This window comes from Podarcis bocagei (assembly GCF_964188305.1).
Source record: "Podarcis bocagei genome assembly, chromosome: 18".
NCBI lineage: Eukaryota > Metazoa > Chordata > Lepidosauria > Squamata > Lacertidae > Podarcis > Podarcis bocagei.
In genome coordinates, this window is record NC_138144.1 from 11,281,287 (window position 1) to 11,305,709 (window position 24,423).

The following is a 24,423-nucleotide window of genomic DNA, read 5'->3' on the forward strand; positions in this document are numbered from 1 at the left end:
TCAATGTGAATAAAGCCCATCTCACTTTAGTTGAGAAGCCAGTTTCCAGGTGAGCTGTGTACCTGCTTCAGCTTTCCTGCATCAAGTCCTGCCTGATAAGAACATTAGAATAATCATAGAATTGTAGAGCGGCAAGAGACTCCTGTGGGTCCTCTAGTCCAGCCTCCTGCAGTGCAGTAATTGCAGTTAAAAGAAATACCAGCCTCCCCGCCAACAGTTCTCAGATGAAAATAGGGACATTCTATTCTACATCAGGAAGATTTTCCTGCATTTGATCTCCCACATCAAGTGTCCCAGTCAAGGGAAGACCACACCTGGAATACTCTGTCCAGTTCTGGGCACCACAATTTGAGAAGGATGTTGACCAGTTGGAAGGTGTGCAGAAGAGGAGACCAAGATGATCAAGGGACTGGAAACCAAGCCTGTTGTGTATTGAGTCAAAGGATTTTATATCTGTATTAGTATTGTCTGTATTTGCATTAGGGTAAAGTAACTGCCTTTTGGTTCCAGAGGGTACAGCTACTATTGGTTCATTTAAGCTGCTGTATTTGGATCCTCTGTCTTATTGGTTTCCTCCAAAAGGCAGGACTGTGATTGCCTGATATTGTTCCCTCCAAAATGTATCGTTTCTTGCTAGTTCCCTGTCCCTATAAATGTAGCTTTCCTCTCCCCAGTCTTCAGTCTTGTTGCTTTAATAAAGAAGTGTTACTAGAGAACTGTCTCCAGCATGTTATATCAAGAGAGCTGAAATCACAAACCCCACGTCACAACAAAGCCTGATGAGGAATGGTTGAAGGAGCTGGGTATGTTTAGCCTGGAAAGAGGAGATATGAAAGCCATCTTCCAATATCTCAAAGGCTGTCACATGGAAGATGGAACAAGCTTGTTTTCTATGGCCATTTATGTATTGTTTTATTTGGACTGGTTATGTTGTGAGGACGCCTGATTATTGTCTTCCAAAGGAACTACTCTATTCCCAACTCAAGAATGGTCATCGTAATGCCAGTGGACAACAAAAGAGGTTTAAAGATGCTTTGAAGGTAAAAAATGCAGTATAAGCATGGAAAATTGGGAAACACTGGCCTGCGAGTGCTCCAGTTGGAGAACAGCCTCAACCAAAGGTGTCACAGACTATGAAGCAGAAACTCAGGACGCAAGGGAGAAACGTGCTAAGAGAAAGGCTTGCTTGGCAAATCTGTCTCCATGATCAACTCCTCTCCAGAAACCAATGTCCCCACTGTGGAAGGACGTGTGGATCCAGAATTGGCCTCCACAGTCACTTATGGACACACTGTTAAGACCGTATTCATGGAAGACAATCTTACTTGGTTACAAGTGGTCGCCAAAGGAAGAATTTTATTTTATTTTTAATAAGTGTTGGTTAGAGTTACACCCCTCTTCACAGATGCAATATTCAAAGCTGCATTACTCCAGCTTTCAGCCTTCCTCTAGCTCACTGAGAGACTCAAGGGCAGTGAGGAGCCTTCCTGGAGGCTGGAGCTGAAATTCCCGCCTTGCAGGGGGCTGGATGACCCCTGGGGGTTCCTTCCAACTTTACAATGCTAGGATTCATGTCTAAGTTTTGCCCGTTTGGAAAGCAGCTTTTCCTCGTTTCTGTTGGAAAGGAAGCAATCACTACTACTACTACTTATTATTATTATTATTAATTAAATTTGCATACCGCCCTTCATCCGTAGAGCTCAGGGCGGATTACAACATGAAATTACAACAATGGGATTTACTAATGATTCTTTCATTTGGAGCAGAAAGAAAAAGAAGCGCTTCCGTCTGCAAAAGCAACTGAGCCCCAAGAGAGAAAATTTGACAAGCACGTTGTGCGCATGCGCCTCACGACAGAGCCCTCGCGGGGGAAGGGGGGCCGAGGGCACTTCACCGCGCCTGCGCATAACTAGGGCTGGTGGGCGGGGAAACGCCTGCAGGAGGCGGGGTTTGTGGGGTTTTTTGTGTGTGTGTGTGTGTGTGTTGCGCGTGCGCACAAGAGGGAGGGAAAAAGGGCTGGAGGCGCGAGATCTTTTAAAAAGGGCGGGGCTTGGATAGAAAGCCGCTGCGCGTGCGCGCAGTAGAATCTCCACGCGCGTGCGCGGTGGAATCTCTGCGCGTGCGTAGTGGCAGCCCCCTCTTCCCTGCCTGGTTTCGGGGCTGCGTGTTGCTGAGGAGATTCTGTATTAATTTTAAATAAGGGGGGACCTCCGCCCCTCCCTTTTCTTATTCAGCCTTCGGTAAGTGGAAGCTCTGAGGGGGGAAAGAAAGAAAGAAAAGGGGGAGGGGGGGAGGAAGGCCGGAGGTTGCCAACTGACCTGGAGGCAGCCTGCTCTTCTGCCTTGGAGCAGCCAGTTTCCTGCCCCAGGGAAGCGGCGAGCGCGGCTCTCACTTTTCCCAGGGCCCTGCGAGCTGATGCCGGAGCCTAAAGGGAGAGCCTGGTAAGTTGGCAACCTCCGTCAAAAGACCCCGCGGTTCCTGCCCTCTGGGCGCCTTCCACGTTGGCCCACTTGGATAACCTTTCCTGCTGCCACCACCACTGTTCACTGGCTTTGGTGCTGGGCAAAGGGCTCTCTCCCCATTATTTGAGGATATTTTAAATTATTACGGTAGCAAAAGTCTCCTGGCAGATATCGAATGAGTCTTGTAAAATAATGCAACGGTGGAGAAAATCAGAATTAAGGAGGAGAAAAAAAACAATTCTAGGAAACTGTAAAAAAAAAAAATTAAATCGCAAAATAGTACAACGGGTATACAGTAGTTGGAAGGTTCTTTTTATTTCAAACAAACTCATTTTCTATTTCTTTTTCTTTTCTCTTCTTTCCTCCCTCTTTTCTATGTTTGTAATTTCTTGGATCATTTGTACAGTAATGTGTAATGTTTGTATTGTATGTACTTTATGTTATTTGTGCAATAAATGAATTTTTAAAATATATGTATTATGGTATCGATAGCCCCCCCCCCCAAGGAGCTCAAGGTGGTGTATGTGGCGCTCCCCTTCCCCTCAATCCCCCACAACAACCCTGTGAGGTAGGCTAGGCTGAGAGGCGGCAGCTGGACCCCAACATCCCCCTTTGCAGCTATTTTGCAAAGCTTTTGCACATAAAATCGTGGGAGTGCTAGGTTTTATGGGATCAGTTTCAACTTGTCACCCTGCCCCCGAGAATGCAAACAAGCAGCTTGGATTGGCAAAACCTATCTTCTCTTTTTTAAAAAAAATAAAATATTTATTAAAGGTTTTAAACAATACAACACATTTCACCTTCACAACCAATAAAAAAGAAAAACACCATCACAATCAATAAAAAAAAACCAAGAAAGACAAGAAAAAACATACAAAGCAGGCGAAAAAGCAAAAAGAAGAAAAAAGAAAAAAAGAGACATAAAAAAGCATAGAAAAAAAAGGTTCACTTTCTTAGATGTTATTTCCATAACCCTCTTTCTTGACTCCCTCACATCTCCCTTTTCTGTGTTCCCATTTACAAAATCTTATTCAGCAATGTTTCACCTTTTTTTCAAATCTTATTTTATATTATACATTTCAACTATTATGTCTCCAATTTTCCCCTTTTATTATCTATTGTTTAAGCTTGACATAATATTGTTCAAATTTTACCTTTGTTCTTATAAACCAATTTTGCATACTCCTTTCACATATATCACTGATGCCACGTTATCTTTATATCCGGCATCATTCTAACATTCATACAGTTTACAATACTTTTGCAAATAATCCTTAAATTTCTTCCAGTCCTCTTCCACTGTCTCTTCTCCCAGGTCTCGAATTCTGCCAGTCATTTCTGCCAATTCCATGTAGTCTTATCAGTTGCGTCTGCCATTCTTCCAAAGTGGGCAAATCTTCTGTCTTCCAGTACTTTGCGATAAGTATTCTTGCTGCTGTTGTCGCATACATAAAGAAAGTTCTGTCCTTCTTTGGCACCATTTGGCCGACGATGCCCAAAAGGAAGGCCTCTGGTTTCTTAAGGAAGGTATATTTAAATACCTTTTTTAGTTCATTATAGATCATTTCCCAGAAGGCCTTAACTCTTGGGCACGTCCACCAAAGGTGAAAGAATGTTCCTTCAGTCTCTTTACATTTCCAACACTTATTGTCTGGCAAATGGTATATTTTTGCAAGCTTGACTGGGGTCATGTACCACCTGTATATCATTTTCATAATATTTTCTTTCAAGGCATTACATGCCGTAAATTTCACACCGGTGGTCCATAACCGTTCCCAGACAGCAAATATAATATTGTAGCCAATGTCTTGCGCCCATTTTATCATAGCTGATTTAACCGTTTCATCCTGAGTGTTCCATTTTAACAGCAAGTTATACATTCTTGAAAGTACCTTAATTTTAGGTTCTAACAGTTCTGTTTCTAATTTCGATTTTTCCACTTGGAAGCCTGTTTTTTTGTCCTTGTTAAAGACCTCCCTGATCTGACCATAATGTAACCAATCTCGCACTTTGTCCTTCAATTTCTCAAAACTCTGCAATTTCCATGTGTCTCCATCTTTTTCTACTATCTCCCAATATTTTGGCCAGTTGGCCTCCATATTGAGTCTTTTCTGAGCCTTAGCTTCCATTGGTGACAACCACCTTGGAGTCTTACTTTCAAGTAAATCTTTGTATCTTATCCAGACATTCAACACTGCCTTCCTGACAATATGATTCTTAAAAGCTTTATGAGCTTTAACCTTGTCGTACCACAAATATGCATGCCACCCAAACACATTGTTGAACCCTTCCAGATCCAAAATATCAGTGTTCTCTAGAAGTAGCCGATCTTTCAACCAGCAGAAAGCTGCTGATTCATAATCCAGTTTCATGTCTGGCAGGGCAAACCCCCCTCTTTCTTTAGCATCAGTTAATATTTTAAATTTTATTCTGGGCTTTTTGCCCTGCCAGACAGACCTAGAGATATCCCTCTGCCACTTCTTGAAACATTCCATCTTGTCCAGAATCTGCAAGGTCTGAAACAAAAACAACATTTTTGGCAATACATTCATCTTTATAGCAGCAATTCGACCCAACAAGGAAAGCTTCAATTTTGACCAAATTTCTAAATCCTTTTTGATTTCTGACCAACATTTTTCATAGTTATCTTTAAATAGATTCAGGTTTTTAGCCGTCATATTGATCCCTAGATATTTCACCTTTTTAACCACATTTAACTCTGTCTCCTTCTGAAACCTTTCTTTTTCCAAAATTGTCAAGTTTTTTTTCCAAAACTTTAGTTTTCTGCTTGTTTAGTTTAAATCCTGCCACCCGACCAAATTCTTGAATCATTTCTAACACCCTTTTCGTACTAGATTCTGGCTCCTGTAATGTCAAAACCAAATCATCTGCAAAAGCCTTAAGTTTATACTGTTTGGCTCCGACCTGGATTCCTTCAACCAACCAGTCCCCTCTGATCATGTTCAAGAGCACCTCCAGGACCAAAATAAATAGCAGTGGGGAAATAGGGCAGCCCTGTCGTGTTCCTTTCTCAATTTTAAACTCTTCTGTCACCACATTATTGACTATCAATTTTGCCTTTTGTTCTGAATAAATTGCGTCTATGCCATTTTCAAACCCCCGTCCCACTCCCATCCCTTTAAGATTTTTCTTCATAAAATTCCATGAGATATTGTCAAAGGCCTTCTCCGCATCAATAAAGATCAACACTGCTTTTGTATTAGTATTCGTTTGCAAAAGTTCCAAAATGTCAATAATGTTCCTTGTATTATCAGACAAATGTCTACCTGGGAGAAAGCCTGCCTGATCTTTATGAATCACTTCATTTAACACTCTTTTTAATCTATTTGCTAAAATATCTGCAAAAATTTTGTAATCCACATTTAAAAGGGAGATGGGACGGTAGTTCTTAAGTTGTGTCTTTTCAGTTTCAGATTTAGGTATAAGTGTGATGAAAGCTTCTTTCCACGATTCCGGTGCCTTCTTCCCCTCCATAATCTCATTGCAAACCTTGAATCAGATAGTCTTTCAAAATCTTATAATACTTGGAGGTAAGCCCATCCGGTCCTGGAGATTTGCCCAATTGCATATTCTGAATGGCACCTTCAATCTCTTGTTCTGTTATTTTATAGTTCAGTATTGTCTTATTTTCTTGAGATAGTTTTGGTAATCCGTTGTTTCCTAGAAATTGGTCTATCTCAGTCTCTTTTTGCGGCCCTTGGGTATAAAGTTGTTTGAAGTATCTCTGGAAACATTTTCTGATCTCCACAGGGTTCTGAATATTTCTCCCTTCAATCTCTAAGTTGGTAACCGTATTCAATTTTTGTCTCTTTTTCAACTGCCATGCTAGCAGTTTTCCGCATTTATTAGCCGATTCAAAAGTCCTTTGTTTCATTTGTTTGATTTTCCATTCAACTTCCTGGTTAATCAATTTTGTATATTGTGCTTGATAAAGTTTAATTTCTCTCAGAATCTCCTGTGACTTTGGTTTCGATCTTAATTTTTTCTCTCCTTCTTTTATTTTCTCCAAGATCTTATCTTTTTTCTCATTCTGAGCTCTTTTCTTTATCACATTCTGTTGCATCAGAAACCCCCTCATGACCGCTTTGCTTGCGTCCCAGATTACCCTTTTTTCCACTGTAGTTTTCAGATTTATTTCAAAATAGTCACTCAAGGTCTTTTGGGCCTTCTTAACTATCTCCTGATCTCTTAGTAAGGTGTCATTTATCTTCCATCTAAAGGAACCAGTTGAAGTTAGTTTCATTTCCATCTTTACTGCGTTATGGTCGGAGCAGGTTTTTGGGCAGATTTCCACCTTTCTAGTCTTAGGTGCCAGTCCTCTAGTTATCCATATTTGGTCGATTCTTGTCCATGTCACTTTAGCTTCAGAGAAGAATGTCCCCTCTCTTCCCAAGGGGTTCTTTATCCTCCAGATGTCAACCAAATCCATAATGTCAGTTAATTCAAAGAAAGTTTTGGGCAGTCTGCCCTCTTTTGTCATACTTTGACTTTGCGCTTTGTCCATATTCGTAGATACCACCCCTATGGAGCCTAATCACGTGTTTCCTGTAGGCAAATAATATCTAATTGTTCCTTTTTTAATAAATGGAAGATCTTCCTCCTTTTTTCTGGAGAGTTAAAGCCATGAATATTCCAACTTAGTAGCTGCAGTGACATCTTGGACAATTCTATTTTCCCTTTGGTAGTGGTGGTATCTCTCTCTCCTGCTCTTCAGGCCCCAAGGGTGTGGGTGTGAATCTTAGTAGCCCGGATCCTGAGGCTCCTGGTTCTTCTACAGTCCCTTTCTGAAGGTCTTCTCCGTGGTCACTCAAAAACTTTTCCTTGTCTTCAGCTGTTTTGATTTTCACTTTCTTCCCTCTAAAAGTGAAAGATATTCCCTGGGGGAACTCCCACCTAAAAACAATTCTGTTACTTCTCAGCAATTTCACCAAATCTCCATAGCAAGATCTAAGTTCCAATAAGTGTTTCGGGATATCTTTGTAGATTTCCACTCTCAAATCCTGAATTTCAAGGGTCTTCTGAAAGTGTGCACTCAGTATCTTATCTCTTTCTTCCTTCGTTCTCAGAGAGATCAGGCAATCTCTAAACTTGCCCTTCCTCCCTCCTTTTCCAAGTCTGAATGCACTTACAATTTTAAAGTCTTTATCTTTTTCCAAAGGCCAAAATTCTGTAAACTCCTTTGTCAAGTATTCAGCTAGATCCCCTTTTTCAAGTTCTGGAACTGACCTCAATCTCAAGTTATTTTCCTTACTTCTTAGTTCTATCATAGACAGATATGCCTGGTGTTCGCCAATCTGCTTGCACATAGGTTTAACTTCCTCTTGCACAGCCTCTGCTTTCTGCTTAGCCTCCTCAGCTAATTTACGATTTTCTGTGGTGGCTTCCAATAATTTACCAATTGATTGTGCATTTAAAGCAACTTGTTGAGTCAAATTGTTAACACTAGCTGTGTTTTGGTCGATTTTAGATGATTGTTCAGCCACTTGTTTACTCAGGCCCTCCAATTTTTCAAAGATTTTATCTAATACTGAAGGAGAATCCCCTCCTGTAGCCATTCCTTCCGGCCTAGCTTGCTCTAATTCTTCTTCTTGTGTCACAGAGACAATAGGGACAGATGATCTGCGCAGCTGTGAGATTATAGTAGTTTGTTGTGATTTAGCTTTGGCTGATCTTGTTCTCCCAGTTCCACTCATCCCACTTCTGTCTAGGTGTCAAGGTCAGTCAGTATGCAATTCCCATGGGAATCCACAACCACAGTCAAAAAAAAAAAGAAAAAAAGCAGAGAAGAAAAAAAACACCCCAGTAGTTATAATCCAAAGTTCCTCTAGAGGGAGTTTAGATGTTTCTTAAGGGAGAAAACAAAGCTATTGTTCATGTAGAATTTTTCCAAGTTACTCCAATTCCCTTAAGTATTATAACAATGTTCAACAGCCTCAAAGTCCTTCAGATCCTTTAACTTTTACAGAGTTATTCTTTAAAGTACTTACAATGTCTCTAAAAAGTGCAGATTCAATGTAGCAATGAAACAGTTCAGATAGCAATCCAATGTAGCAAATCCAATGTAGCAAAGTCCACAGTCTGACAGTTCTAATAGTCTGGCAGCCCGACTGCCGGGGTTTCTTGGTATATTTGTAAATCCACTGAGGAAGAGGTAAAAAAGCATCCACAAATAGGAGGATAAAATCCACTAATATCAAAACAAAATCAACTCAATTGATGCACGGGTTAGTTCCTTTTAAAAATCACAGCTTCAAGGCATTAGAGAGTTTAAAGTCTTTGCTTTGGATCTTTAAACAAAGCCGGAAGACGGACTTCCTGGTTGCGTCTCCCGCTTCAGTGCCAAATTATCAGTCAATTTAGTCCCAAATTCAGAAAAACTTCACCTACTCACGGGAAGTTGTTTTAAGCCGAATAGTCCCAGGAAAAGAGGTCAGCGCTCACCGACAGCAGCTTTGCGGCTTCACTCCACAGAAAGAGTGATCGACTCACAGCACCGCGCCAGCCCTTTCACGCTCCGGAGCCCCTTACGAGGTCCCTTCGACGTTTCGGGGGGTGCTGATGGTGCCCGCCGAGTCCCACGGCCACAGGCTATCGCTGCCTGTGGGTTTCCAACCTGGGTCTCCGCTTCGCCGTAGCGGACGACCCGTTTCTGCGGAGCTTCCCCTTCACAGCTGGAAGGAGACCGCCATTGCCGTTCGCGCCGCCTCCGGAAGACGGCAAAACCTGTCTTCTCGACCCTTGCAGGGGTTCTGCTCCTTCCTGCTGGGCAGTGTCCAGAAAGTAGTGGTGGGAGATGAGTGTTCGGGACCACTCAGGACTCCATGCTCTCCCCCATGCTTTTTAACATCTACAGTGGTACCTCTGGATGCAAACATGATCCGTTCCGGAGCCCCGTTTGCATCCTGAAGCAAACGCAACCCGCACCCGCGCTTCTGCACGGGTCGCTATTTGCTGCTTCTGCGCATGTGCATGATGTCATTTTGAGCATCTGCGCGAGCGGTGAAACCCAGAAGTAACACGTTCCATTACTTCTGGGTCGCCGCGGAGCGCAATCCAAAAATACTCATCCCAAAGCTACTTCAACCCGAGGTATGACTGTACATGAAATGGCTGGGAGAGTTCACCAGGGGGTTGGGGTTGGGTGTTCACCAGTATGCGGATGATACCCAGCTCTACCTCTCAACATGGATGGTGGATGCTTTTCAGCAGAAACAAGGACAAGAGAAGAGAAGAGTAGGCCACCCCTTTAACCCCACCCCAGAGGCTCCTTTCTAAACTTGTTGGCCCAGTCTTGCAAAACTTAAAAATGAAAACTCCGCTGTCCTCCAACCTGCTGCCCTGGAGTCTCTCAGCGAGCTGAAAGTTACTGTCTCCTTTCATTGGAAGAAAGTTGGAAGCGGGAGTAATGCAGCTTTGAATATTGCATCTGGTGACAGAGGTGTAAGTCGGTTAGTCTTCAACATGCGTTGGGGACCCACTTGTTAAAATAAAATAAAAAATTACATATAACACAGATGGGTGGGGTATAAATAATAAAAATTATTACTATTAGTGTTATTTGGCAATGCTGCTGCTGTGGCCCACCATAGATTAGGCTTTGGCCTGGTAGCAGTTGAGTCACCTGGCGTAAGTCACCTGATGCGTTTGAGAGCAGGTAGAGCATAAGAAAAGCCCTGCTGCATCCACCCCCCCCCTTGTCCTTATGCTGGCCACCTAGATGCCGCTGGGAAGCCCAGAAACGAGTGCGAGGTCCATAGTTCTCTCCCTTGCTGTGCATAGAGAAAAGGTTTTTCTCCTTCTCTCCTAACAGTAGAACTCTTGGGCATCCAGTGAAGCTGAACATTGGAAGATTCAGGGCATGTAGTAGAAGAGACTTACTTGCTTTATTTTACTTGCTCCCTGATTTAAGAATCATGCTAAAGGACCGCTTGGCAATATGGATGCCAACTGTTCCCCCCTCCTCCCTAGCTCTTCCTCCTTTCTCATTCCAGAGCCCAGATGGCTGCTCGGCGGATGGCGCGGGAGTCTTTTGATTCCCTCATGCAAGTCAAGGCGAAACGGCATTGTCTGGACAGGAGTGACCCCATCGACGAGGCCCTCCACCAGCTGAGAGGTATGGTTGGTCCAATGCCCCTGAGCTATTTGTTGCTGCTGCTCGTCAGCCTTTGACCCTGGTCCTGCTTCCGGCCTCAGAGACTCAAGTCGTTTTAGGTGAGCGTTATGACCCCAGTAAATTTAATCGGAGCCAGAAAATAATCCCACACGCCTCGCACTCTTCTGTTTCTGAGACCCTCCCCTAAAGCAGGGAAGGGGACACTCAGGCCTCGGAGGGCAGATGCCGCCCTCCAGATTCTCCCCAGGCCACTCTCCTTGCCAGCCCTGCTTTGCACACGAGTGCTTTTGTGTAGCTGGGATGTGTCCTTGAGCATTGACCATGCCTTTTGCTTGCCAGGATGGAGGGTAGATTGATAGACGCGTGAGTGCAAGTGTGTGCAGCAGCTAGCCTACCCTACTGTCAAAAGGTTGGATTCACCTTCTTTGCTGCACCCCTTCAGCCTCGACCCTTGCGCAGAAGGTCTCCCCAAAATGGGATACGTCCATTGAGCCAGAAAAGGTTCCCTTGGCTTGGCATTAAAGGGTTTGTGGTTAGTGGCCAGCCCCCAAGTGGAGTGTGCTGCTAACCTCATTAAAGTCCCAATGATCCTAGAACTGTAGAGTTGGGAGGGACCCTGAGGATCATCTAGTCCAACCCGCTGCAGTGCCTCATGACAGCCTCTTTCCATATTAGCTGACCCTGATACAGTGGTACCTCAGGTTACATACACTTCAGGTTACAGACTCCACTAACTCAGAAATATTACCTCGGGTTAAGAACTTTGCTTCAGGATGAGAACAGAAATCGTGCAGCGGCAGCAGGAAGCCCCATTAGCTAAAGTGGTGCTTCAGGTTAAGAACAGTTTCAGGTTAAGAACGGACCTCCGGAACGAATTAAGTACTTAACCCGAGGTACCACTGTATTGAGATTATGTTCTGTGGCCCTTCTTCATGTGCCTCCTCTACAAGAGGTCTGGAGGGTGGCAACACAAGAACCAGGCCTGTTCTAGTCACATTCTTTTTAGAGGGTAGGTTAGGGGGTGCTGGGGATGAGTTTATGGAACCAAGGGAGTGGTGGCCCCTAAAAGATTGGAACCGCTGTGCTAGTGGGTCCCAACCCATCAGTTAAGGCCAGTGATCTAAAGGTCTTCCGTCATCATCATCATCATCATCATCATCATTATTATTGGTTCAAGGAAGCAAGTTCTCCTGCTTTCCCTTTTCCCCCTCCTCCTCCCATCCTTCAACTGATACCCTTTCCAGATCCCTTTTGGTGACCTTTAGACTTTCAGTTTTCTGCAAATTTGCAAATAAATACCCTCTTGCCTTCATAGAGTTTGAAGGGACCACAAGGGTTGTCTATTCCAGTGTTTCCCAACCTTGGGCCTCCAGCTGTTTTTGGACTACAACTCCCATCATCCCTAGCTAGCAAGACCAGTGGTCAGGGATGATGGGAATTGTAGTTCAAAAACAGCTGGAGGCCCAAGGTTGGGAAACACTGGTCTATTCCAACACCTTGCAATTCAGGAATCTTTTGCCCAACATGGGGTTTGAACCCACAACCCTGAGATTAAGAGCGTGCAAAACATGGGTTTTCTACCTCTGGGTTTTGGCTCCTGTTTGGAAATCCTGCTTCCTTGAGAAAGGCTGTGATTCAGTAGTGGAGCATTTGCCTTGCACACAAAACCTCCCAGTTTTTATATCAAACTATTATTTGTGTAGAAGGCAATAAAATGTTTATCAAAGTTATCCAGAAGATTTTATAATGTGAGGAGAGGCCTCTATTTTAATCTTTCAACGATGTATGTAATAATGCCATTCTGTTACAAAAGAGTCTTTGCACCAATTTTGTTTTACTTAGTTTTTACACAGCTACCATCATGTTGCACCAATTAGTTGAAGAAGACCCCGTTGAGTTCTCCCGGTGTCCTTGGTTTTGTGCCATGAGAAATAGCTTTCTTTTTTCTCCCCCCCCCCCACAGTTCATTCACGCCCAGCGCAGCGAACCCGGTACGAGGATGAGGACGGGGATTTCCATGAGGAGAGAAAGTACCTGCACAGCGACTGGAGGGGAGAAGCCGCCAACGAAGACTATTCGGTGCCTCCCTATCAGTCAGAGGAGGAGGATTACTACACACCCACATGCTCACGGAACCAAGATTACGCCCAGGCCCCTTCCCGGGACTACGGCCATTTGTCTTCTGCGGAAAGGGCGCTCCCCGGCCCACCCACCAGGGAGCAGGGTTACGGTCGCCTGGCCTCTCGGCAAAGGGACTATGGCCGTGTCTCCTCCCGAGAGACCTCCAGTTCAGCAGAGCTGTTGAGTGGCTTCCATTCTCCAGGGCTATTGGAAGAGGAGTTTGGGACTGTGCGGAGTCAGGATTACAACCTGGAGTATGGCCTGGAGGCGGAGAGAGAGTTTGCTCCCTCTTTACACGCGGGGAGGGACCTGACGGCAAAGCGCATCCGGGCACCACAGGGCCTGGTCAAAAGCAAGACAGCTGCGGTCCTCCCCGTGAAGAAATGGGTCCAGGCTTTGTCCTCAGGCGACCTGCTGGGGGAGCCTGCTGCCCCCTCCAAGAGGAGGGCCTTCCCCGCTCAGCACCTTCAGCTCGGCCAGCGGCCGTCCCTGCCCCTGAGCGGCACCCTGCAGCACGACGACCCGGAAACCGTGAGGCATGCCCAGCACAAGGAGCCGCAGCTGGACCTCAGTGGCCCGCTGGATGTTTTCACCACCTTTGGGGTGGAGATCATCAAGTGGGCCGGCTTCCACAAGATCAAGAAAGACCCGGAGTACACGGAAATGTTCCGCATCCTCTTCAAGCTGGAGACAGAGACGTGCGCCAAGATGCTGGCCTCCTTCAAGTGCTCGCTGAAGATGGAGCACCAGGACTTCTGCTATTCTGCCGTGCGGACTCTGCAGCACCCGGCGCTGCGGACGCCCAAAGTGGACGGCCAGTTCTTGAACCTGCTGCTGGAAAAGAAGCTGGTGGCCACCAAGAATGGCTTCTTCCAGCTCATCAGACCTTTTGACCGGCACATGATGCACCTCCAGGCCTGCCTCCTGAAGAGCGCCGTCCCACTCCTGATGGCCTGCAATGCCTATGAGCTGAGCTTGAAATCCAGCAGCTTCAGCGACCCGGGGCAGATGGCGGCCGCCTTCGAGACCACTGCCTCCCTCTGCCGGAAGGCCCTGGTGCTCGTCGGCCAGACCTTCGCCATGGCCTCCTTCTTCCGGCAGGAGAAGATCCTGGAGGCCATCGGGCTGAAGGGGGTGGCCCCTAGGCCCATCTTGTTCCCCAATTTTGACACCTCGGCCTTGTTTGGGAAGGAGTACATTGAACACCTGCAGGGCTGGCTGGAGAAGAGCGGGTCCCAGATGCAGCTGAAGAGGCCAAGGGTGGAGACCCCCAGCCCACAGGGCGCTCCGGAAACCAAGCCGAAGATTAAGAGTAAGCGGGTGCTACTTCCCACTGACTCTGCCTGTTGTCAGGGGCGGCTGGGTCCTTTTTCTTTGGGGGAAGAATTATTTCCACCTATAGACTTTCTAGTGTTCACGTTGTTTCAGTTTGTGAGTCTTTGTCCTCTTCTCCCACCTTGCTCCTGTTGTCCCTGTGAGCATTTAATTTTATATCTAAGGGTTAATAATGGTGATGATGTTACGATTCATGTGCTTCCCATCGGACTGGGTTACGCCAGCCACTCTGGGCAGCTCCCACCAAAATACAAAAAACACAATAAAACATCAACCATTAAAAACTTCCCTGTACAAGGCTGCCTTCAGGTGTCTTCTAAAAGTCAGATCGGTCTTTATTTCCTTGACATCTGATGGGAGGGCATACCATAGGGTGGGTGCCACCACCGAGAAGGCCCTCTGCCTGTTTCCCTGCAACTTCCCTTCTCGCAGGGAGGAAACCGCCAAAAGGCTGCTCTCGGAGCCGGACATCAGTGTCTGGGCTGAATGATGGGGGTCCAGAGAATCCTTCAGGTATACTGGGTCAAGGTTGTTTAGGGCTTTAAGGTCAGCACCAACATTTTGAATTGTCAGGGTTATAGTTTGGGTCTGGGGCTTGTTGGCATGATGTGAGGCTTGCTCTGCCTTGCCTTCCCATTCCCCAAAATTAAATATACCCAAAGGAAAAACCCACACCCAAAATCGCCAATAATGTTAATGATTGTGCATTTTTTTAAGTCCTTTTTCTCGGGCAGCTGCAGAAAAATGAGGATTGATGTCTTATTGGCAGGATCTGTAATATGGGAGGGCTGCAACCTATGCGGAGTTACTTTCTAGGGGTTCATGTGCAAAGGCAAAATCATACAAAGTCAGTGAGACCCCGGGAACTGACCCCACATAGCTCTCTCTACCTTACTTTTGCGTACAGCCTGCGCTTGGGAATAATTTCCTCATTTGCCCCGTGGACTCCTCAACACTGCAACAGAGAACCAGGCTCTGGGAAGGTGGTGTGAGGCCTCTGGAAGGCTGTTGGAGGCTTTCACGGCTATCTGACATCTCGCAGCCCCCCCCCCCGCCTCCCAGAGGTCTCGTGTGACCTTCCTGGAGCCCAGTAAGCTTGAAAGCTTTTTCTGCAGCAGGAAAACCTGGTGCAGAAATAGTTTTTTATGCCCTCTGGTTTGCTGGGCTCTGGAAAGGTCTCGTGAGATTTTAGACGGCCTCTCCCAACTGCCTACCTCCCTCCCCAGCTCTCCATTTATTTATTATCCCCCGCCTACTCCCATACAAAGCTGCAAATGCATAAGTAAATCACGCGTGAGTTGTGGCCCTACTGTAAGTTTGTGATTGTGAGGTTCCCACGAGGAAGCTTTTCATTTTATCCTAACCCCCACCCCTGTTTCTTGTCCTAGTTCCGCAACGCGCTGACCAGAAGGTCACAGAGACAATCGAGAAGCTGGTGGAGGGCATCGTTTCCGGCACTCTGAAAGGGAAAGAGAGAGCTCAGTTGAAGGACAACCCAGAGTACTGGTAAATATCTTCTGGTAGTGTCTTTTTTATGGCTGACCTGATCAAGCGTTGCTTCCTCTGGTTAGCCCCACTGGCACTACAGTTATTTCCAGACCCTGGGATCGCTGGAGGACTGGTGGCCCTCCTGGCAAATGGCCTGGTGGGCGCTGGATCACCAGTTCTTCCTCGCCCCCAGAATCCAGGCAACTGAGTGTCCCTTCGGGGTCGCCATCTGTAATAAATGAAAATCTGCCCTTATTCCCTTATGGCCCTTATGGGTCTGCAACCTTTAAGGCAAAAAGAGCCACTTGGACCCGTTTCCGAAGGAAAAAAACTGGGAGCCGCAAACATGCGCGCCGCTGCCCTCCGATCTGACAGCGGGCGGGAAGGTGACGTCGGGACGGTGCGTGACTAACGCACGCGCTGCCCCCATGCGACGTCACAGCCAGTACAGTGCCCGCCACAGTGGGGAGTGTCGGGGCGCACAATGCGCCTCCTGCCCTCGCTAGTATCCGCCCCGGAGCCGCGGCAAAGGTGTAAAAGAGCCACATGCGGTTCCGGAGCCGCGGGTTGCTGACCCCTGCCCTATGGGGAACACAAGAGCCCTTATAGAATCCTTTGTAGGTTCTCCATCGGTCGGAGAAAAGAAGAGGCCAACCAGAGAATATTGAGAAGCAAAGCAGCTAGTAAGCCTGATCTTTATTTAACTGTTGCAACAGGGTGCTCCCCTCACACGCAGGAAAGGAGGAGGACATCTTCTGGTAGTTTTGTGGTTTTTTCCGCTCCCTTGACTCTCAGAGCCTTCTAGGAACAGGGCTTCTCGGGCCAGCCTAACTTACCTTTTTAATACCCACTATTTATTTGCATAACTCAAATCGTTTCACAAAGCAGCGCCTACACTTTGGAACTCCCTGCCTATTGATATCAGTCAGGTGCCTTCACTGTATCATTTTCGGTGCCTGCTGAAAACATTCTCGTTCAGAAAACCCTGCCCAGATGTTTAGAAAGTTGATGTGAATTTTAACTGGTTTTGGTCTATTCTTTTTAACTTTTTGTACATTTTAAGTTATTGTTGTAAATTGTTTCTCGTGATAATTCTACTATTTTGATTAGCTGCTCCTTCCCCCCCGGTCAAAACAGGTTTCTGAAGGAAGAGGACAGCCTAGAGCACAAATATTACAAGCTCAAGCTGTCCGAGATGCATCGGCTGAGGTCTGCAGCCAAGGAAAAGCCCAAGCAGGAGAAGACCCCTGAGCTACAGGATTTGGCTGTCATGCAGGCCTTGCTGCGCGCCCGCAAGGTCCTCCGCATCAAGAAGCGGCTCTTCGGGAAGAGGAGGCCCAGGATCCTTCAGCGGCGGGTGGCGAGAGCCCAGAGGGTGAAGCGAGCCACCGTGGGGACCCAGACGCTCCCGGCCCCCCAGACAATGCTCCAGCAGCAGGGCCTGCCGCAGAGCCCCAAAGCCCACCCAGCAGAGACCGCCTTGGAAAAGGCGGGAGTCTGCGACTCAGCCACCGACCCAGAAGATGTGCCCGGGGAAGGTTTGAGTGCTGGAAGCTCGCTTGGGCTAGCATGCCAGTTCCCTGACGGTAGGTGAATTTCAGGGGGGACAAGGCAGGCAGGATGTGGTATGTTCTAGGGCTGGGCGATATATCAGTACTGTATATCACCCAAAACTGGATTGAAATCCATATTGTGGTATCAGTTCCATAATTTTTGACCTGGCAATATATTGTGACTCACGATATCTGTGAGACCTGCAAGTATAGGGCGGTATACAAATTTTAATAATAATAATAATAATAATAGGGATGCAGGTGGCGCTGTGGGTTAAACCACAGAGCCTAGGACTTGCCGATCAGAAGGTTGGCGGTTCGAATCCCCGCAACGGGGTCAGCTCCCGTTGCTCGGCCCCTGCTCCTGCCAACCTAGCAGTTTGAAAGCACGTCAAAGTGCAAGTAGATAAATAGGTACCGCTGCAGCGGGAAGGTAAACGGCATTTCCGTGCGCTGCTCTGGTTTCGCCAGAAGCGGCTTAATTCTGCTGGCCACATGACCCAGAAGCTGTACTTGGCCAATAAAGCGAGATGAGCGCCGCAACCCCAGAGTCGTCCGCGACTGGACCTAATGGTCAGGGGTCCCTTTACCTTTACCTTTACCTAATAATAATAATAATAGCCTTTAGAAGACTTCCGAAGGCAGCCCTGTATAGGGAAGCTTTTTAATGTGCAATGTTTTCTTATGTTTATATATAGGAAGCTGCCCAGAGTGGCTGGGGCAACCCAGACATATGGACGGAATAGAAATAATAAACTTATTGTTATTTATTATGAGGACTTGGCGATATATCATCCAAAACCAGTTTGAAGTCCATATCACGATATCGGTTTCATAATTTTTGACCTGGCAACATACCACAAATTGTGGTTTGTGTGTGCTTGTGTGCTGTATGCAAAAATCACAGTTTGGGGGGAAACACTGAAGCCAGTCAGTGTGTCTCTCAATTCCTGCAGCCCCTGTTAACTCTGGTGGCTCAGCGCTCCCCTACAAGGAATCACAAGAGCAGGAAAAACCACGAAGCCAGCCAATGCCTCTTGTCAGGGAACTGCCATCGGAGCATCAGGTGGTGGAGGGGCTCAGGGAGGAAGAAAGAGACTCAACAGCTGAAGCAGGCACCAGCAGGGGGAGGAGTGATTCTCTGAGGGAATGTGAGCAGGAGGGAGGGCTCAGGGACGCTTCCAGCGAAAACAGTGGGGAGGTATCTGAGTCTCACATAGGGAGACCTACACCTCGCCGGAAACTGTCACGCCGTGAGTCCAGGAGACGCGTTTCCGTTAAGGAGCTCCTTTGCTGGAAACGCTTCCGCAGACAGCCACTGTCGGACTCTACTAGTGACTAGAGCAGACATGTCTGAGGAGCTCCGTCACACACTGAGGTTTGTGGGGTCGCACAAACTCTGAGGGAGCACGATTTTACGCACAAGCAGCTAATCAATCCCTAACAGCAGTCCGACAGTCTTTGTACGCTGCCTGTGCAAGAGAAAGCATCATGAGCGAACCAACCGGAACCGGAGGAGCTGGGGTTGGGGCTGGTCCAAGCTTGGAAGATAGATACCGAGCGTTGGAGGTCCAACTGGCGCTGCAGACGGCGAGGCTGGAGGAGAGAAGGGCTCAGGATGCAGACAAGAAGGGGAGAGCCACTCAGTTCCCCAGAAAGGTACCAGGATTGGTGCAGAAGTTTGGGGGGGACCCCAAGGATTACCATGCCTTTAGGACAGAGATGCAATATGCACTTAATGTGCAGTTTGATGAATTCCCTGATGAGGAATCACGAGTTGCTTTCGTGATTGGGCATCTTGAGAGGGGGGCGAGAGACTGGGTTCGACCCCTGATGGCAACGCACAATGACGTACTAAAGGACACGATGAAGTTCTTTCGTGCAATGGATATCATGTTTTCCAGCGATATTGAGGAAGGGGTGGTGCGCAGACAGCTAATGGCTTGCAAGCAGGGAAGCCGATCTGTCCGTGAGTACTGGACTGAGTTTACCATGCTGGTTCACAGACTGGGTTGGGATTTATCGGCGGCACCCATTCAGATGCTATTTGAAGAAGGTCTTTCGTCGGCTGTGAAAGACGAGCTGTCACGGAGCCCCAGGGCGGGGTCTATGGATCAGCTGACCAAATCTGCGCTGACCATAGGAGCGCGTCAGGAGGCAAGAGCCTTGGAGAGGCGGGAAGGGAGAGGGGAACGTTGGAAGGAGTTCCGCATTCCAGACATTCCTGAGCCAGCTTTCCCGCCGGCAGAGCCGATGGAAATCGGGACAGCGCGCGCGCGCGCATTTTCAAAACCCAGCGAGGGGGCTAAGAAGGAGGGAAAGGGCGCCCGGAAATGCTATCTCTGCCAACAGCCAGGCCACTTTGCCAGAGTCTGCCCCCAGAGGAAGGAATGGCAAGGGATGGTGGGAGCTGTTGAGGGGGAAGAGCAGGGGGAGACGGAGCAGGTAAAAGCCAACGCCTGGTTGCCACAATCGGGGCACTGCAGCCAGGCCAAAGAGCAGTGAAAGTGCCCGTGCCAGAAGCTCCTCGACCTGCTCTAGTGATTGAAGTGTTGCTAGAGCTGCAAAATGGACACCCCCTAAAAATAAAGGCGCTATTGGACTCAGGCAGCTCCTGCAATTTTATGAGCAAGGAGTTTGCTGCTGAACACCAGATACAGACTATCCCTTTAAGCAACCCCCTGCAGGTGACCACGATCGATGGCAGGGAGTTGTTGGGAGGAGGAGTCAGCTTGCAGACGGTCCCAATGATCATGAGGGTGGCAAGGCACACAGAACTGATAGCGTTTAATGTGGCCACCTTGGGAGGCGCTCCCATTATTTTGGGAATGAGCTGGCTAGCTCTACATGATCCGCTGGTTGGCTGGCATCAAAGAGTGGTGTCCTTTGGTTCAGCACATTGCTTAGAACACTGCAAAGGGGAAAAGGGTTCAGCAGGGGCCCAAGCCACCCTAGCAGGGACTGAAGTAATGGAGAAGGTGAAGGTACCACCACAGTATGCAGATCTCAGCGACGTGTTCAGCGAGAAGGAAGCTGACCAACTACCCCCGCATAGGCCCTTTGATTGCCAGATCAATTTACTCCCTGGAGCACAGCTTCCTGTGGGCAAGTTGTATGCCATGTCAGACAGGGAAATGCAGGAGTTGCGAGAGTTTATTGACAAGAACCTGAAGAGAGGTTTCATCAGAGAGTCCAAAGCAGCGGGGGGTAGCCCAGTGTTTTTTGTGGACAAAAAAAACGCGGACAAGCCGAGACTTGTATGTGACTTTAGGAGGTTGAACGCAGTGACTGAACCAGTGGTGTTCCCTATGCCCAGGATTGATGATATTTTGACCAGGGTGCGGAAGGGAAAGATTTTTACAAAGCTGGATCTAAGGGGGGCGTACAACCTGATACGCATAAGGAAAGGAGATGAATGGAAAACCACCATGTTTACCCCTTTGGGGGCATTTGAATATCTCGTTATGCCATTTGGATTACAAGCAGGCTCCGCGTGCTTTCAATCTTTTATGAACCATGTACTGGGCCCTTTGCTCTACAAGAATTGCGTTGCTTTCCTAGATGATGTGTTGGTGTATTCGGAGAATGAGGAGCAACATGTGAGAGACGTCAGAGAAGTGTTGAGGAGACTGCAAGCCAACAGGCTGTGGGTGAAACTGGAGAAGTGTCAGTTTCATACCAAGGAGGTGGAATTCCTGGGGTACCGCCTGTCAGACAAGGGATTGGCCATGGATCCCGGCAAGGTGCAGGCGGTGCTGGACTGGAAAACACCAAAAACCAAGAAGGATGTGCAGAGGTTCCTAGGGTTTGGAAACTTTTATCGTAAGTTCATCCGCAACTTCGCCCATCTGACGGCGCCCATTACTGACTGTCTCAGCAGTAAAAAGAAGTTTGTATGGACGGCGGAGGCGGAGCGAGCGTTTGAGGAGCTGAAAAGGGCCTTCGCCTCTGAAGAACAACTTCTGCATGTGGATTTACAAAGGAAGCTAAGGGTCGAAACAGACGCATCTGACAGAGCCATAGGGGCGGTGCTTCTTCTGCAGCCGGGAAAGGAGGAGTCAGAGTGGCGACCGTGTGCCTTCTTTTCGCGAAAGCTGAACAAATCCGAGAGGAACTACACGGTGTACGACCGAGAACTTCTTGCGATTCATGAGGCGTTCCGGAGATGGAGGCATCTGCTAATTGGTGCACAACATAAGGTGCAAGTGTGCACGGACCATAAAAATCTAGAGTATTGGAGAACTGCGCGAGTGCTCAACCAAAGGCAGTTGAGATGGGCCCAGGAGTTCTCCAAATTTAACTTTGAGATTTGTTACGTGCCAGGCCCAGAGAATGTTAGGGCGGACGCTCTCTCACGCAAACCTGAATATTTGGAGGGGGAGGGAGCACCTGAAGAAACCCATATCATCCCAGAGGATCGCTGGGTGTGTGGGGCGACTTTGGTGGGACAAAGGGAATTGGTAGAGGGTACGGTGCTTGATGCATACGCCCAGGGCAAACTCAGGGGTCTCAGGAGGGAGGAAGACAAACCCGGTGGTTTTGAGGAGAGAAATGGGGCATTGTATTACAAGGGAGCGTTATATATACCCGAAGGGGAATTGAGGGAGAAGGTACTCAAGCAGTTGCACGATAGTCCCACAGCAGGGCATTTTGGGCAACACAAGACCATGTGGCTGGTTACTAGGGAATTTTGGTGGCCCAAGGTCAGGGAAGACGTGCGGGAGTATGTGAGAGGGTGTGAACAATGCCAAAGAGCCAAGGGGGAGAGGCGGGCGCCGGCTGGTTTATTAGAACCACTGCCCACACCTGAAAGACCGTGGGAAGCAGTGGCAATAGATTTCATGACTGATCTGCCAAGGTCTAGAGGGAAAACAGCCATCATGGTGGTGGTAGACCTGTTAACTAAAATGGCCCACTTTATAGCCTGCTCACATGCGGTCACAGCAGAAGAAACAGCCAAATTGTTTGTAGAGAATGTGTTTCGGCTGCATGGCGCCCCCTTGAGGGTGGTTTCAGACCGGGGAAAACAATTTACTTCCAGGTTCTGGAGGAAGCTCATGAGCTTACTGCATGTAGAGGTTAATTTCTCAACGGCCCGTCATCCAGAAACCAACGGGCAGGCGGAAAGAGCAAATGGGGTTCTCCAGCAATATTTGAGGTGTTACGTTAATGACAGAGAGAATGATTGGGTGGAGAAGCTGGCGTTGGCAGAATTTGCCTACAACAATGCAGAGAACGTGTCCACGGGGATGAGCCCCTTTTTGGCTAATCACGGGTGCCATCCCAGAGCCTTCCCAGGGGGGGAAGGGGAGAACTGGAGCGTTCCAGCTGCAGAACAGTTCGTTGAAGAAATGGAAGCGATTCATCGCCAGCTCCAACTCAACTTAAACAGGGCTAAGGAGGAATATAAGAGGCAGGCAGACAAAAACAGAAGAGAAGGTGAAAGCATTAGGGTGGGGGACCAGGTGTGGCTGTCAACCCAAGGGTTGCCATTCAAAGGAGGTTGTAAGAAGTTAAGACCCAAAAGGCTGGGTCCGTTTGAAGTCATGCAGCAGGTCAACCCAGTGGCTTTCAGACTCCGGTTACCGAACCACATGAAGCTGCACCCAGTTTTTCACAGGTCGTTGCTGTCACCGTATAGAGGAGACAGTGAAGGGAGGGTCACTAGGGGACCAGCAATGGAGGGGAAGGAACACAGCTACCATGTAGCGGAGATCCTTGATTCCAGGTGGAAGGGAGATCAAGTAGAGTATTTGGTAATGTGGGAAGGGGAACCGGAGTCGGAAAACACCTGGGTTAGGGCAGAGGATGTCAATGACGAAGTTTTAATAGAGACTTTTCATCAGAGGTTCCCACGTAAACCTCAGCCTGTAGCGAGGTTCCGAAGGGAATACTTTGCCACCACCGATGAGGAAGAGGAGTTGGAGGGGTTCCCAGATTCTGAAGAGGAAGAGGATTCAGCGAGCCAGGACGACGATCGATGGAGGGAGTTGTTCGAGACGTCTGAAGATGAGGAAGATTCTTTTCGGGGTTTTAGCCCTTCACCTCCCAGAGGGGAGGTAATGGGAGGGGGTGAGGGGGGCCCTGGAGGGGAGGTGGATGTCAGGGAACTGCCATCGGAGCATCAGGTGGTGGAGGGGCTCAGGGAGGAAGAAAGAGACTCAACAGCTGAAGCAGGCACCAGCAGGGGGAGGAGTGATTCTCTGAGGGAATGTGAGCAGGAGGGAGGGCTCAGGGACGCTTCCAGCGAAAACAGTGGGGAGGTATCTGAGTCTCACATAGGGAGACCTACACCTCGCCGGAAACTGTCACGCCGTGAGTCCAGGAGACGCGTTTCCGTTAAGGAGCTCCTTTGCTGGAAACGCTTCCGCAGACAGCCACTGTCGGACTCTACTAGTGACTAGAGCAGACATGTCTGAGGAGCTCCGTCACACACTGAGGTTTGTGGGGTCGCACAAACTCTGAGGGAGCACGATTTTACGCACAAGCAGCTAATCAATCCCTAACACCTCTACTGTACGACGTTGCACCCTTTTTTCAGACTTCATGATTCATCATTATATCATGATGTTTAGCTGGTGATATATTGTGATGTTGAAAACAAACCAGATATCCCCCAGTCTTAGCCTGGTCTCGCTTTGCATTGCCTGCCAGTGCCTCTGCGGGGTCCTGGACTGAGAGGTTCTTTCCCCTCCTTTGTAGCTGGAGGTGGGACCTGTGACCCTTGAGCTGCTGAGCTGCCTTCCGCTGAGTCAATCCTTTGGCCCACTGAACAGCTGCCTTGAGACAATGGTGTTTTCTTCCCTCTGCTCCTTCAGTGGGAGTGGGCATTTTGTGCCCAGGGGCTTTTGAATCCAAAGGAGGTGCTCCTTTCCTGAGCTGGCCTTTGCTCCCACAATTCTCTCTGGGATCTTCGCTGTGGGTAGCTTATGGGGACACTTAGGAGGCTGACCTCTCTGGCAGGCTCTTCTTAACATTATTACACAGGAATATAGGAAGCTGTCTTATCACGAGTTAGACCATGTTGCAGAAAAGACCTGTTCTCGTATTGCCACTGTCCGGACCTCTCAGAGGATGAGGGCAGGGTCTGTGTTGGAGAGGCAGTCCTTGAGCCATTTAAGGTTTAGAGGTCAAAAAACAGCCCAGAAACTCATTGGCAGGCCAGGATCGATGCAGTATGCTCAAACCACCTTGCCCTGGTGAGAAGCCTGGCTGTAAAATTCTGCACCAACTGAGATTTCCGAACTGTCTAGAGTCAGCCCCACATATAATGTGCTGCAGTAATCTAACCTGGAGGTTACTAGAGCATAGATGAAGTTAAGGGCATAGC

At 48.0% G+C, this 24,423-nt stretch overlaps 1 protein-coding gene across 1 annotated transcript in view; it reads left to right on the forward strand.

Moving 5' to 3' along the window:
* The window catches only part of LOC308577400 (SURP and G-patch domain-containing protein 2-like), a 46,195-nt gene that overhangs the window by 16,018 nt on the left and 5,754 nt on the right, over nt 1-24,423 (forward strand). Inside the window, exons 10-13 of the mRNA XM_081177515.1 lie at nt 10,475-10,596; nt 12,560-14,029; nt 15,441-15,558; nt 16,678-17,126. Coding sequence (XP_081033641.1) covers nt 10,475-10,596; nt 12,560-14,029; nt 15,441-15,558; nt 16,678-17,126 — 2,159 coding nt within the window. The remainder of the gene's footprint in view (nt 1-10,474; nt 10,597-12,559; nt 14,030-15,440; nt 15,559-16,677; nt 17,127-24,423) is intronic.